The 16,569-nt window shown below is 40.3% G+C and overlaps 1 protein-coding gene across 2 annotated transcripts; it reads left to right on the top strand.

Annotated features, from left to right (window-relative positions):
- Positions 1 to 221: 221 nt before the first annotated feature.
- Positions 222 to 15,732, top strand: LOC119902484 (CTD small phosphatase-like protein). Of its 2 annotated transcripts, XM_038718704.1 has the most exons (8): positions 222 to 1,023; positions 8,643 to 8,800; positions 8,946 to 8,978; positions 9,778 to 9,879; positions 10,491 to 10,547; positions 10,998 to 11,090; positions 11,627 to 11,812; positions 13,282 to 15,732. In XM_038718704.1, the coding sequence occupies exons 1-8, from the start codon at positions 948 to 950 to the stop codon at positions 13,405 to 13,407; spliced, it is 831 nt and encodes a 276-aa protein (XP_038574632.1). In that variant the 5' UTR covers positions 222 to 947; the 3' UTR covers positions 13,408 to 15,732. The 2 variants fall into 2 exon arrangements, with proteins under 2 accessions (XP_038574632.1, XP_038574633.1); XM_038718705.1 differs by lacking the exon at positions 8,946 to 8,978 and having other exon boundaries at positions 225 to 1,023.
- The last annotated feature ends 837 nt before the right edge of the window (positions 15,733 to 16,569 follow it).

Here is a 16,569-nt window from a genome sequence, read left to right as displayed (position 1 = left end):
GTAGGCTACTGTATTTTATCGTAATAAATGCAGGGTATCCTCGAAGCATTTTCATAATTTAGACACTGGGTGGCGCTCTCGATCTGTTGAAATTAGCCACACACGGGGAAGGCGCACACAAACCAAGGGGTTTGGATTAACGTCAACTGTTTGCGTGAATTGTTTAACGGGCAGTTTTTGGCCCCTGGATCATGTTAAGTTACACAAAGTGTATTAGCATATGTTTGAATGTATTCTTTTTAATAAAGAGCTAGGCTATATTTGTTGCGTGAGACCAAACAGTAATTACAGAGGAGAAAGCCGAGTCCAGCCAGCTTCACGGGCTGAGCAATGTTAGTGCGGCTGCCTGAGAGAATCCATCACAGAAACAAACCCTCCCACTCGGCGTGCCCCCGCTTCAGATGCTACTCAAAATACATAAAGCCTCCATGTTGCACAGGGAATATAGGGCCAGTGAGATATGAAGTGTTTGCCTAAACTTTAACGTTGAACAACCTGCGTTTGGTACATGTTTTTGGACAAGAACACGCATCCGACAGGGCTTCCTAGCGTGTTTTCAACGTTGTTCCAGACACGGCCTCACATTTTTGGATGATCGGAGCTTCACAGCTAACTCGCTAATCCATGCTACTTGCTAACTTCAGCTAGTTAGCAATTAAACGTCGGTTGTTTTGTTTTATTTTGTTTTTGCCACACACGCTTTCGGTGTTGTTTGCAGCAATGATATTTTGCGGAGAGCCATAAATGACAGCCATTCACTGGCTTCCATTCACCACCGTGCTAGCTGGCTGGCTACCACCGCTGCAACAACACTTCACCTCGGCTTTGTGGGCTGGCTGGTCATCCTCATCTTAAACAGCTAGCTGACGGTAGCTAGCAAACGGAGCAAGCGCGCTAGCACGAATAACATTGTGGGGAAACCAAAACAGGAATAACCACCCGTCTAAATGGACCACATGTCCATAATAACCCAAGTTTCCAACCCGAAGGAGGAGGAAATCATATCCTTTAACCAGGAAAAAGGTAAGGAAAAGCCAATTAATGACAGAGAAGTAACGTTAATGCTAGCTGTCTGCTACTACATTTCTCTTCTGACGTTAGCTTTTTGCTCTCGCCTGCTCGCTGCTCTAGTAACTTGTAGTAGGTTGAGACACTGGTTGCCTGTTTGTAATATAAAATCCTGGAAACGTAACTAACGTTAGTTGACACGCTTCCCAGTAAGCAACAAGTTTATCAGAGGGGCCTCGTCCCTAATAAGTTAACGCACTAGCTTAACGTTTGCTTGCTGCATGTTCAGTGTGAAGAGGACTCCGGTGTCAAGACGTGTGTTTTTTTAATCCCGTTAACGTTGGCCGAATTAACGTTAACACTGTAGTGACACCGTGGGTGTTCACACCTGATCAACACCAGTGATAGTAAGTCTTTACTCTTTTAAATATCTGTATTTTACTCTTTTCATTTAGCGTTTTGGTAACATAGCTGGACTAAACGGTCTTACATGTGATTCACTAACGTTATATGAATCACGACCACAAGAAGCTGAAAAGTTCATGGTGGTTTGGTCTGCGGGGAAGCAAAAGGGTTTTGGGGACAAGAGAAATTATCTGCCGCCAGCAATGTTGCATGTACAATTTTGTAATCAGTGATGCTGCCTCGTCTCCGATGAAGATTTAGTTACGTCAAGTGAAATTCCCAACCAGTTCAGGTGGTGTTTTCTCATATCTTAAGTAAAAAAAAATTTATTTTAAAAGGTTAAGGGAAGTTAAGGGAAGCCCAGGTCCAGATCAAAAACAACTATACCTAGAGCTGTCAAATCTGGACCAGAATGAGAGGCCAAAGTTTCTTTAAAACACAGTTTCAGATTTGTGAAACCTTTGATTCTATTTGTGAAATTTCAGAAAGGGGGGGATTTATGTGTTTGTTTATTTTCACAAATAGAATAAAGATTTCACAAATCTGAAACTGTGTTTATTGTGGTTTTTGATCTGGACCTGAGTTTCCCTTAGTTTTCCCCATAATTGCTGAATCGGAAGCTGCAAATTGAAAGCTAACTGTTAGATTTTCAGGTTTTAATCACCCACATATATTGGGATCTTGGGAGCAAAATGTTATCTTATACCTTTCTCTTGCACTCCATCTGCCATTGACAGTGGAGGTCAAATCTCTCCTTCAGGACCATAGCTGCTAATGTCCATTCATTCCCATTCCTGAGGCTACACTGACACTTTCCGGGTCACCCGGGCCCGTGGGACATGTATCAGTATCCCATCTCAAACCTCACTTTTCAAAGCATTAGTAATGTGAGAACCTAAGTCTTTCAGGCACAACCGTGCTTTCTCCTCTGGGTACAAAGGTATCCCTCACCAAGTACTATGCATTCTGTGTGACTTTAACATATGTGTGCGCCATGTGAGATTATCATTGCAGATGTGTGGGAGTTTATCATTGTAGGCTGGGATTTGAGATGGGATCCACGCATTATGAAAAATATGCAGATCCCACTGCAGTTATACGTTACTTTACAAACAGCTTGCTGTTATGTTTCAGTAAAAATGTTGTTGAGATACAGTTATTCTGCTTGAAAGATATCAGAAGGTATTTTTAAGGGTTTGTATTTGTTTTATAAGTCATAACTTGGTTGTGTTATTGTGCTGTGGAAAAGTCATGTATGGTCACTGGTTATGAGTAGTGCTGAAATGATTAGTCAATTAAGTGGTGTGTCTGTTAATGGTTAAAAATAAATGAATGGTTTAGGTAACTGTTCCAGTATAAATATATGACAGTGTGGGCTATGGTTTCATACAAGCAGATGTTTTTTGTGTTCCTTTCTTTCTTCATAAATTAATTTCTTTCTTTTAGCCATTTGTCAGAGAATGTAAGCAAATATAAGGCATCACTTTGGGCTTGTAAAGTAGATTTCTCTTTCTTTATAGACTACATGATAAATAAATAATAATAATATAATAATAAATAAAATTTGACAGTTTAATTGATCTGATTAAGCTCAGGATTTGTTGCCTTGTGCTAGTTATGAGCTCACTGTTTTTCTTTTAAATCTAGGTCAAGTCTCAATAAATTATTTTAAAATGTTTCATTCTGTAATAACAATTTTGCACATGAAAATCAGAGACAATTGGTCCAATTATGAAGTCATTGTATACCTGCATCCTGGTAGCATTTACTATGACTGTTTACCCACCAGAGGAGTTTGAGTTGCACCACTCACACAGTGGGAGTTCACTGTCATGCGTAAAATCACCTGAGTTAGAGCTGTCTGTTATGCAGGACACAGTTGAGTTAGATGATGAAGCAGGGCTCGGATGTTGCTGGGGGTTTTTTCTACCTCTTACTTTTTCTCTTAAGAATGAGTCACACAGAATTCTTCCCCTGGGGCCAAGTCAAATATTACCATCATTAAAGGAATAGTATGGCCATGTTCTTCCATTTTGTTCTGGACATGAAAACTGTAAGTTTTGAGGGGCACAGTCATCAGCTGTGTTATGAACATTAATTTAAATAGATCCAGAAAGTGTTTGTTTTTTGTTTGTTGTTATATTTTTCTAGTATACAGCAGCATTCTTAGCTTTAGCCATCGGTTTGACTGTCCCTTTTTATTGCAAATCACTTAACATAAAACATGTCCTTGCAGCTGTCCTAGAGGAATTTGACAGGTAGTCTTCCACTGCTTGAACAGGCTCCAAACTGTCTGGACAAAAATTGACCACCTTTGCTCTCAGTGTTTCTCTACTGGCTGTCTTACAACATGTGCCTGCCTTTCATACTGGTTTGGCTGCCAAGCAGCAGCCTAAGTATAGACTCGCTGCCCTGTTGACCAAAGCACCACTGACCTCGAGGCCAAGCATAATAACTCGCAAAGATGACAATAATCATTATTTTTCATTCTCTGTCATACTAGACTTTAGTTTGGGGAAAAATAACATCAACTTGATTATTCAAAGGAAGAAAATAAGGGATGTGGTCTTAGTGATCAGTGTTTTTGTGAGATGCATGGGTGGCTCTTACATGATCCCCTCACCCTCTATAGACATGGAATCCAAGACGTTTCTGATGATTGATTTATGTGTGGTGCTAAGTATTGAGCACCACAGTTGTTCAGTGGCTGTCTAATTTTGACCAATTCGGTTCTGTCAGATGTCAACCATATAAGACTTTTTATTTCCTGGGGTTCCCTGTTATTATTAATAGTTTTTTATTAATTAATGTTTTGACCTTTTATAATTAGTAAGTCCATCCAGACTTATTTTAAGAGTTTGACTTGGAAAAATAAAAATTAATCTGCAGCTGCCAGCTAAGCTCAACATGGATTACTCTGTCAATGATCACAATGATCACAGTTTCGTTGGAGCCTCAACTCAACTGCAAAAATAAAGGGATATAGTGTGAAGTTATGTTAAGATCCTCCCAGCACAGGTGAAGTAGTGGAATGGTACACAATGCTGCATGTTGAGTTTGAATCCACTGGTCAGTTGTGGCTTTTGTGTGGAGTTTGCATGTTCACCTCATGCATGTGTAGGTTTCCTCCCACAGTCCAATTGCTTGGTTGTCTGTTGGTGTCAGACCTGTGTGTCTGCTGCCATGTCAAAGGTATTCTTTACTTCTTGCACAGTGTGTGCTGGGATAGTTTACTGGTCCTGGTGCAGGATGAGCAAGTATAGAAATTAATGGATGGAAGTATAGATCAGTTACTTTCAATCTATAGCCCTCTTAACAGTACATCTAGTTTGCATTTTGTTTTCCATTGATCTCCCAATTTGGAATGAAAAACAATCAAATACTTGTCAATCAATTTGGGAACAAAAGCAGGTTCCAGTCTTTTGGGGCTTTTTTGGTCGTGGATCAAGCCTCTGTCTTCGATTTGGATTATATATTTATATGGTGGCAGCAGCAACATGCACAAGTTCCGACACCCTGTCACACACCAGTGAGAGAAAAGGAAAAGGAATCAGGTGCTGGCTATTTCTCTCAGAAATTCTGAGATTTAAACTTTTTTTGGATTCTGAACACTGTCTGTCATTGTAAAACCACGAAGCAGGTAGGCCTATCTAAAAGCATTTGTGTAGCCTATTTAAATCTAATTTAACCAGGCCCATTTAAATTATTTTGAATTTTGCCATTGTTTTTGTATACTTTGTTTTGTTAATGTAAAAGATCTAGAATAATTTGTTTTGCTTTTTTTGCGCAGTAAACTCTTAAATTGTGTTAATTAAACTCTTATGAACTTAGAAATTGGAAATTCAGACACTTTAGCCATTTCTTTTCTAAATAAGAAACAACTTCATTGTGTTGACAATTTTGTCTTTCATGATCACCTAATCAGAAAAAAAGTAATTAATTTTTATTTGTGTAATGGAGACTTGTATGTAATGTAAGATTATCACTGAATGGTCTAAGCCGTTGTGGTTGTACTATGCATATGACTCGCCCCCTGATTTTCTAAGGCAGGTGCAAAGCATGTAGATTTAAAAATTATAATACTTTCTGTGGATATTAAAACATGCTTTCACTGCGCGATCTAGTGTGATAAAGTTTTGTTAAAGCATTGTGATGTCTGTTGACGATGGCATCGTCTTATGGCCCAACCCTCACCGCTGCTTATGATGTTGCCAGAGTGCGTTCACAGATATTCCTCAAACTTGTAAACATGTAGTGTTTTGAGTTGATAAAAGTGGTTGGTTGTATTGCTTTCAATAAAAATCAGAATCAATCAATAAAAACTAGAATAGTGTCTTCACTCATTTCCATATTGATTAAAAAAAGTTCTGTATATTAAAGGAGTAAAGCACTAGACTCTGATAGATTAGTGTATTTACTGTTTACATTATGTATACTTGTGGAAAGTTAGTCCACTGAGTTATTATTTATATAAAATACTCATTGTGCCACCTACAGTAGACCAAGTACGAAGCTTTGAGATTGCAAAGCACTGCTTACAGAATCTAATATGGGACTGCTTTTATCTCACTGTGCAGCTGCATTAACCCTTATTTACTGTATATGATGTGTCAACAATCACAAACCCACCCATAGGCTCGAGAGAGAGAGGTGTTTTTTCTTGGCCAGACCCCGACTGGGAGTTTTCACACCTGCTGATTAATGATACATAGTGAGTTTGTATGTGGACAGCCTGGTGTTGAATATACTGTACCTGAAAGGCACAAGACCAAGAGAAACAGCACAGGGGATATGTTGCTGTGTCCTATAAATGGGTAATAAGGTAATTGGTAATGAAACATTGGAGTGTGATGTGGGGAATATGTTAATAAAGGAGCTGAACTTAACATGTAACTGCATTAACAGTTTACCCTCTCCTTCTTGAACTATTAACGTTGAGTGATGTGTCGGGCCCACCTCTGCTCTGTGCATGACTCAGATGTCCTGAGTGTTTTCTGAGGGTCTTTGTGCAGGAATCGGCCGGTTGTAGTGATGAGTCACAGCAGGAAGCTGACAACTGCCTCACTGTCCCAGTTTTACAGAACAGAGAGCTGAAAAGTCCAGTTTAATAAAGGAAGTCGTGAATTCCTGATTAGGTTATTTTTAGATTTAAACCAAGCTTATAATGTCAGATATGATTCATCTCTAACTAAAGCTTGAACAATTTGGTAATTTCCCTTTACGGTTCAGAAACCTTAAACGTAAGCACTCTATAATTTTAAATATATATTTTAATTTCATGTTGTGGGGATATTGCCAAGCAGATCCCTGGTATTTGGTGGTTGTTGCAGTGTTGTGTAAAAGTTTGGTATTTTCCAGTGGATTGGGTCAGATGGTGGCCTTTTATACTCTGGAAACATTGGGCAGTTGCAGTAGTTTCTTGTGCATCCTGTTTCATTCCTCTTCTCTGCACTTGTGGTATGCCCCCTCTTTTTTGTTTTTGTTTTAAACACTAAGAAGATAGGATAGCATTTCCATGCAGGATTTCCTTGGCTTCCATTACTTAACATTTACAGAAGTGATGGACATGGTCTGCCTGTTTGTTCACCAAAAAAGGTAATAAGTTTATTTCAGACAGAGACAGATTTACAAAAAGGTTGTCAACAGATAAACATACTTAAAAAACGTAAGTAGTCTATCTTTTTTTCACAGAGGTAATGTGTGATAGTTTTGTAAATATTGTAATAAAGTAACTATCTATAAAATAACAAAAAACAATATTATCATTAATAATCAGCCATACTACATCATCACTGCTTGACAGAGCAATTCTGTGTGTTTTAGGTTTTTAAGTTAATTAAAATAATCTCTAATGTGATTTCCTTGTTGATGGATGCATATTGTACTTAACTTCTTTTGGGCTTTGTGTCACTGATAAGACACAGTATAAGTACCCAGCACAGCGTGCTGTAGCTTGAAAGGCAGTTATTAATGTGGACTGGAAGCTAGTGATAGAGGGAAATGACAGAGGGGAGGGAAGGGAAGGCAGTAAGTTTTTCATGTAGCCGTGACATGCTGATAGTCAGTGTCTTGATATCTTTCTTGCACTCATGAGTATTTTTAGCAGTGGAATATAGAATTGAAATAATCTTAAAACAATAGTCTGGTAACGCCACATTATCCACATTATCTTTTATGACATGCGATGAGGCTCTGGTTGCTTTTGCGGCCCCAAGATACTGTGGCATGGAGGACTGTTTTGTTGGGAAAACGCTTGACGTAGCTGGATTGATGTAAAAATGTATCTGGTATTTGTAAGGGTTGTCTAAAGTTTGTAGTTCTTACTAATACACTACCAGCTTGTTTTATGACAAGTCATTTGATGTATGTTTTTTCATGCTCTGTGTCTGTCCTATGACAAATGTCTGGTGGGTATTTGTTTAAGGTCAGGAACACAAAGTGGCACAATATCAAGATGCCAAAAGACATGACATAATGCTATTTGCTCTTCGCTGGTCTTCAGTTGCAAAAGCATTCTGGTTGGGTGAGCCGAGGGGTGAACAGGGGGGACTAATGGGTGGAGAGGAATGCAGCCTTGTATAGGCTCTGCGGGGTCTGAGGGCCTCCCACCTCCTCCCTTCCCTCGTCTCTTGTGCATGTGCAGGCTGCTTCAGTCACTCACCTGCCAGCTGAAACTTGGGAGGGAAACGTAAGCAAGCTTTCAAAATGGAGACTCCTGGGCCAATCAGGTGATGGGATCTACGGCAGGGCAAAAAGGAGGAAAGAGGAGCACGCAGCTTCCAACTTGTCACTATTAATAAAAGCTCAGTGTCTGATTTAGGCCCTGCTCTGTAGTCCTGGAATGAGAGGCGATTTGCAATCAGAGCAGAGCTCTGTACTGTCGCTATGTGTGACTGATGAAGTCACTCGGCCAGCCAAGTTATTTTCTGATCAGTGGTTCTGCCATGCCGGGTCAACAAAACCGACACTAATGCCATTTAATCACACTGCCAAGGTCTCACCTATTGTTGTGATTCAGTGTGGCTCGCACCACCCTTGTCACTTAGGAGAATTGTAGTGAACATGTAACAGTTTGTGTCCCACTTATTCCTGCAGTGTCCACAGCTCAGCATGCAAATAACCAAACGTAAATGCCTCCCAGCTCCAGCTCCATTTTTGTGACAGAATATCGATTTGCATATCTACTTGTTCACCCTCCGCTCTCCCATCCCTCCGTGTTGTTTTGACAGCGTCCCAGTCGAACAGCAGCCTAAAGAAGCAGAGGAGCCGGAGCATCTTCAGCACATTCTTCTGCTGCTTCCGCAACTACAATGTGGAGCCGCCAGCCACCAACTCCAACACCAGCTCCCTGCCTCCACCTGTTGAGGAGAACGGATCACCTCCCAAGGTGAGCTATTGCTCGGCTAAACACACGCTATTTGTTTTGGGAGGGGTTTCTTTATCTTGGTGGACCCCTTTTTTTGTCTCTTTTATTTGTTCTCCTTCCTACCCCTCAACCTGTTTTTGTATGTGTCTGTCTCTCTTGTTTGTAGTGTGACCAGGTCGAGGTTATCCCTGTCCCTAGTGTATGTATTGCCTTTTTTTCTCCTTTGCATGCAGGCTGAGTGGGCTGCTGCTGGCACATCCTGTCTGTGTGGGCTCCAGTTCTCCTCAGAAAGCTTTTGCTCTGCTGCCGTACTGCAGTTCATTTTCAGCCGATTGTAGCACTGGCCGTGTGGAAGGTGTATAAGCACCTGGTTACATGGGTTTAAATGGTGCCTCAGTGCCTGATCTGCATGACACTTGGTGGTTTGTATGCTTTCAGAAATACTGTGACACTAACTGTCTAACAAGTTAAGTGTAAAACTGTTTCTGTTGATCGCCTTGGGTGCTTTCATGCCAGAAGTAATGAATAATATTTAGTTAAGCTCTTCATTCCGTCATTCAAGAAAGGAATTATGTTATCTGGCCAACATACCGGTCAAATCACCCATCAGTGACTGTATGAACTCCTAAGATCCATCAAACATGAATGACTTTCAAATAGAGCACTGTACCCGCACAGAGACAAACTGATATGGTTTAAGTTTGAATGATTTTCAATGAACTGCTCCACAGCAGCATCAGCTAACCTTCGCACGGCCTTTGTCTGTGAGAATGTGATGAAAAGTTTTATTGAATGGGTCCAGACACATAATTTCAGACATGGCTGTATCTCTGCTGCTTTGTCTTCCATGGAGGTGCTCTTCCTAACATGGTGTTGGTTTTTCTGCTCAGCCTTGCACATTCATTTATGCAAAGTATATATATCTCTCTGTATTTCTCTCTCATGTACTCTCACTCTCTCAATATATCTGACTTTATCTGCCTTGTCTTCCGCCCCAGCCACCAGCCAAATACCTCCTACCAGAGATGATAATATCTGACTATGGCAAAAAGTGTGTGGTGATCGACTTGGATGAAACGCTTGTCCACAGCTCGTTCAAGGTAAGAACAGGCTAAAGCTAAAGGTTTGCTATTGATGTGCACAGATCAAGTCAGTTGTCAAGGCCTTCTATGTTAAAGAGATACAGCCACCAGTTGGCTTGACCATTTATGCCTTGCAATGAGAGTAATACAAGTTGTATATCTGATATTATCAATATTTGTCTTTATATCTAAAACTCAGCCAATAACCTGCAGGATGTCAAAGCTGTGTTAAATCTATTAGATCACCGTGTAAACAAAACCAGGAGAGGAGCAGGTGGTGGAGGATGTGCTGTAGTAAGAACAGGGTCGATATTCCTGTCATGTTTGTGCATTCAAGAATAAAAGCAGCATAACAGAAAAGTCTGTTTTTGTGTGTAGACCTCAATCTCCTCCCCTTCCTGTTGATCTGTATTCCTTTTTTACCTCAACCCGTCCGCTATATCCAGTTCCTGTTAGAGGACGACCCCCTAGTTGTCTGTTGAGTTTCACTACTATAGAGGTTGCAAAAGGAAGACAGAGATTTGACAGTCTGAAAAGTTTTAGTGTTCCTAGCGGGACCTCTGCTGATCAGTTGTGGTACTACACCAAAAGTTGGCGTGACACTGATATGTTGCTGTTTCTTCTCACAGCCCATCAGCAATGCTGATTTTATTGTTCCAGTGGAGATCGACGGTACTGTTCATCAGGTATGTTGCGCACACACACAATGAAAAGACATTTTAAGTGAAGTATACCTTACCTTTTTATCAGGGGCAAATGTTCCGTTGTGTTCCTATGTGAAGATCCCGAAGAGAATGACTGTGATCCAGTTCAAGTAATCCAGGATAGGCTGTGTGTATCCTGGTTGGCCTATTCATGATTACTTGCACTGGGTGGCAGCCGCTGGACGAAGAGAGGAGGGCATCTAATCTGTGAGTGAGATTGATATCAGATATTTAAAGATTTTTTGATAAAGCAAAAGAAATACTTTTTTTTGTAGCAGTCCTCAAAAGTGTTCATGGAGGTGACATCCCATCTCAATACGGTTATAGTACTCCATACTCATACTTTGAGTCATGCGTTTGTCTGACATGTGTGCAGCACCTTGTATGTTGTTTTTCTCAAACCTGGCCTAAAATCTGTGTTGTGTCTTGCAGGTGTATGTGCTGAAACGACCCCATGTGGATGAGTTTCTTCAAAAGATGGGAGAACTATTTGAATGTGTGCTCTTTACAGCCAGTCTTGCCAAGGTGCGTTTAGGCCCGGACACATTCTCAGTTGTGACATGTGTTTTGGTTACAAGCCAGTAACGGGCATGGAACAACATTTTCCATTTCTTTTTTTCTGCTGTATTTTTTATTTTCATGTACTCTTTACTGTCGCAATTTTTCACACTTCCTCTGTTTCGCTCTCCATCTGTGTCTTTTGCATCTTAGCCAGAAATTCATGGGTAAGTTTAATGAATGAGACAGAAATAACCCTTTTGAGGACCTGATGTTTCTGTAGTATCCTATGTTCCTCAAGCTGAGTTAAAAGCTAGGTGTCATTGGTGCTTGTTGGATCATAGAGTAGTATTTCAGGCAACTTCCTTTTCGGGTAAACGCAACTGTGATCGGTGACCTGCTGTGTTTCCTTTTGTAATAATAGTGTAGCATTTGCAAGTAAGTTTTGCTGCTAGCACTGTAGACGTGACAATGTGTTTTCACAATAACCAGTTTGATTAATTATGTGCATTTCAGGATATGTCTAATTGTAACATTTCCCTGTGTTTGTTTGGCCTGGACAGTATGCAGACCCTGTGGCGGACCTGCTGGATCAGTGGGGCGTGTTTCGAGCGAGACTCTTTAGAGAATCCTGCGTTTTTCACAGAGGGAACTATGTCAAAGACCTCAGCAGGCTGGGACGAGAACTCAGCAACGTCATCATTGTTGACAATTCACCCGCCTCTTACATTTTCCACCCAGAAAATGCTGTGAGTCTCTAAACCACTAATATATTTGTCACAATCAGAAACTATGACTGTTAAATCATTTGCCTGCCCACCAAAGAGACCTAGGCTCCCACTGTTGTGTGTACCATGTAGTCTATTACCTCAGGGCAGGTTCAACACTGGAGCCTTACCCCCTTGGTGCGGTTAGTTTGGGTTGGTGTGAACGCCAAACTCGGTACTGTGTGTGGATCCAACAATTTCTCTGTTGTCTGCCAGGAAGGTCCTCCTGTCAAGTGAACTCTGGAGCGGTTCCTTTCTGATATTAACACCATTTGAACCATCCACAGGAAGCGCACTGTTATTTGTCATTTGAAGAATTCTTATTTATTAAAGAACATAAATAGAAAATAATTACAAAGTTCAAAATATGAAAAAGGAGACTATAAAAACCATAACAAATGTTCACACTATATAATTATAGTATGTAATTTACATAATGAAAGTGTATCACCTTTTGATCTTGAACTTTTTATGTGTGTAGCATGTATAAGGTCCATTTAGTCTTTAATTCAATCATTCAAGGAGAGAGTATGTGAAAATGTTTTATCCTTTATCAGCTTATTTGCATGGCCCAACTTTATGATTTTTGGATGTTTGCAGATGTGGCCCAGTTACTTCACTGGTCCAATTTGTATGGCAAATGCAAACAAAGCCTAGTTCACACAATTTTAAGCCCGATTTGTAAGTTGCAGACCGTCGAGCTGTGACTGGTGGCAAATCAGCGATCCATCGGCGCTCGCCAATCATTATTTGTGAACTACTCAAAGACGCATCAAAGGCCGGTATCTAGCATGCTTACTATCTGTAGCTGTTGGCCGACTCAACATCCAGCCAAGGAGAGCAGGCAGCTACTTTTTCGCTACAAAACACTTTTCACTCTCCTCCAGCTCTCTCTGTAGCTTAGACAATCCCTGCTGCCTGCGTGTGCTAATCTATTCTTTCACCCATAATATTTGTCTTTATAAGGTTTAATCTTTATAATGATAAACAATTCCTGTTTCGCATCATTTCGTGTGACACTTTTCACGCGTTTTCTTTACGAAACGTGGTTTGGAGACCAGACAGAGTCGTCGTCAGCTCGTGTAGTGTGAATGCCACAACGACTTCAAGACTCCCGTTACAAGACAGCAAGTCATGAAGTCTGAACAGGACCTTTTGGACCAGTTGTCGCATTAGTTTGATTCACGAACTGGACCTTTAGGTGTGAACCCACCCTTAAGTACATCTTTATTATACTTATCCTTACATGAGTTTGTAAATACTGAAAAATGCAGTCCAGGTAGTTCTAATGACAATAAGGAAAACATGATGACGGTATTAGCTTTTAATATATAGGCCCATCAAGTTACTTAGAGGATTCTGGATTATGTTTCCATGTTTGAGTATGGTGCTGGTAATCTTGGTGATATTAAATAAAAGGTAATTAACAGGTGGTTTCCCTGTCTCCCAAGGTCCCAGTCCAATCCTGGTTTGACGATATGAATGATACAGAGCTCCTGGACCTGCTGCCTTTCTTCGAGGGACTCAGCAAAGAAGAAGAGGTTTACGGGGTCCTGCAGAATCTCAGAGGCAGGTAGCAGGATACACCAAAGCGCCCGTGCTCTCCATCCTTGTCTCTGTCAGTCTCTGCCCCTTTCTACAACTGCATCTCTCAGACTCAGGCAGATCGTCCCACACGCGGCCCTCTTGTCTCTGCCCCAAGGGGACGTCTTGGAGTCTCACTGTGGAAACCTTCACGTGACCTGTCTCTGCTCTCATCTGCTAGCGACTGGCTGCCTTCTGAGTGCCATCAGAAAATAAGAAACACTAAATATCCCAGGAGCACTGTGTTTCACAAAAATCACACCAGAAAGTGTACAGAACGTCCTACGTTGATACTATTGGGGACAAAATGCTAAGAGGATTGAACTCTGGTCTTTATTTTCAAACCAACGAAGTTTTACTATTCAGTGAAGTTCTTGTTTTAAAAACAAAAAAAAACACAACTTTTTTTTTCCTGAAACTTCTTTTGTGGTACCACACAAAAGTCTGAAAAGATTTTGTCCTCGTATTTTTGCTATGCAGGCAGTTTCTGGTAGTAGAAAGGACTGTGATTCTCTTTTCTTACTGAATGAAGTGCCTTGTGTGAATGTTGTTTATATGGGGAGATATTTTGTACATGGCATATTTCCAGAGTACTTAATTCTTTTCACACACAATATGCTTTAAAGTGGACACAGAAGTATTTGAGATAAAAGTTTTACTTCAGTTTTTGTGATCATCAAACGCTGGGTAAATGTCTCCATGGTATTCTTTCTTTTCCCCAGTATGCCTGTGCCATTATATAGATGTGACCTTGTTTTATTTCTGCTTTCATTATATGTAGAAATAGTTCATTTGTTTTAGGAAAGGAGTACATCTGCAATTGTGAACCTTACGCCCCACCTGCAAGTACAGTAGTTCTTTGCGTTTGATAGTTTGATCAGAAAGCTTACATAAAATTGTGCCATTTATTTTTTTCTCCCCCCCCCACCTCCCCCCCCTCATATCTCATTTTATTATTTGCCAAATAAGGAATTTCTTAACAGGCTTCATATCTTTAACAGGGGTTTAGTTATAGCTGTTAAACCATCAGTAGAAAGTATAGCATTATAGGTTTTATTCTTTTGACAAATAGTGGTCAAATACATTTGTGTTTTTTTAAATGTTATGAGGTCCTTGTTTGTCATGTCGTGCTTATCATATGGCTAGCTTTTAGCCCAGGTTTTTGTCTTTTCTTTTTTTGTGTGTGGGGCACACATAGTGGTGCAGCTTCACCCTTAGAGGATGATCTTTCTCCAGAATTGTAAACAGTTGCAAAGGTATCCCTTTTTTGTTGTTGTTGTTTCAAATGGTCTGGGATCTTACAGTAAATGGGTCGAGTGCCATGTTTTTTATTTTTTTGTGAGGTTTAGTGTCTTTAGGGAATATAGGATGGTGTCTGATCGAATCTGGACAGTGTTAAAATCGCACCATTCTCCCTGATTTACATACAGTGATGACCTGGCCTCTCTGGCTGAAACCAGCGGAGACTATGTGTGGCGTTTACCTTCCCAGGCTATTTTTAACTGCTCTTCACCTCAGTGCCTACATATGAGAGGAGCCACGCAACCGAATGCTGCAACATTAGCTACCATGGCAATAACCTTTTTTTGGGGGGGAGGGGGAGGGTTCCATCCCAAGTGTTTGATTTGGTGTCTAAAGCACTTGACACGGCTAGCCAGTAGAGGTTCGGTTGAGGCTGGCCGGGTTATCACGATTAGTGTTCATAATAGAACCTTTTTAAACATGTCTTTTTCACATTATTTGGTCTGGAAAAACCACACACAATTTAGTCATTTGAGGATAAAATTTTAATTATTAGAACTTATTACAACTAAATTTCCAAAGCGACCTCATGTAGTAAACTACATTGCCAATAATTATCAGCTTTTGTTGTGGAACAACGTAAAAAAGGACACCTTCCAAACCTACAGATGGGTGCTCAGTCCAGAACAGCCTCCAAATGTTAGGGGCCAGCTCTAAGTGGAACACTACTGGGGCACTGCAAAAAAGGACTGCGAAGAACCTCATCGTGGCATTGATGCCTTACTGCCTGTCGAGGCACAAAGCAATGTTTCTTCATTAATTCCGAGGTTTCATCTACACGTTTTAGCGTTGTCTCATTAGTACTTTCCTATGGAGTGTGAAAACAGCTCGGCCAGATCAGGTCATTTAATGTTATGAAACAATGAAATGAAGCAATGAAGCATGGAAAAAGCTCTGTAGTGCCATCAAGGGATTGTACACTCAAAAAAAACTAATTTGCTTTATTGCTTTGTTTTGTGTCATAGTGTTAAAGACCTACACTACTTCATGATTTCCAACTTTTTTTTTTTTTTCAAGTTGAAAGGCTGCTGCTCCTTCAGATGTATTGAAATATTTTCTTTCTTTTACCTAAGCATTTGTGATGGGTGAGTGTTCAGCTCATGATGATGGTTTCAGTGCAATGTCCTTTTTTTAAAGAAGCGTTTGGTCGACTTGTCTCAACCTCTCAATGATTACCTTTCTCTGAAGATGTTTGTATCATTGTGATATTTTTCTACCTACCTTTTTGTCAGTATTTGGTTTGAAAAGTTGCATATTGCCCATTGTTATCCAGCTTTTTTCCATCTTCTTCCTTTCAGATCTGTAATGTCCCTATCTCTTGCCTTTTGGTAAGAACTCAGTCAGGTCTTGTCTTTCCTATTCGGGGACGTGTATGTGTGCGTGCACAGGCATCTTGTTTGTGCTTCCTTACAGTTTTGTTTCACTTCACTCATAATCACATTCAATCATTTTGTATTGATTTAACACCAAAGTTCTGCAACACTTGAGTTAAAGTCACAGCTTTGTCGTTGTTTTTTGGTCAGGTTATTCACTTTTTTTTTTTTTTCTAAACACTTGTCGGTTCTTGTTGGCTTAGTTTGAGTGTTGGCAGCGTGTTGTCATTCTGAGTTTCAGTTTTTTTCCCTTTCTTTCCATAATAAAAGGCTTCATTGAAACAATTACACCATGTCTATTTTGTTTTTTATTCAAATGTCAGATATGCTACATGAATTAAGGCCAAAGGTCATCACTTCAGCTTGGTGTGATTGAGGTTTCCACTGTCGCTCTGTACTTGAAATGGTCTAATAACTCCAAAAGTCACGAGAGAGAATGTTAGTGTTCTGTTATAATATTATTCATTTATTTTGCTATTC

The sequence above is a fragment of the Micropterus salmoides genome, unplaced genomic scaffold (assembly GCF_014851395.1).
Source record: "Micropterus salmoides isolate LMB-PRFRI ecotype aquatic unplaced genomic scaffold, ASM1485139v1 Ms_hic_scaffold_14, whole genome shotgun sequence".
Lineage (NCBI taxonomy): Eukaryota > Metazoa > Chordata > Actinopteri > Centrarchiformes > Centrarchidae > Micropterus > Micropterus salmoides.
This window is presented reverse-complemented; position numbering and strand designations above follow the sequence as displayed.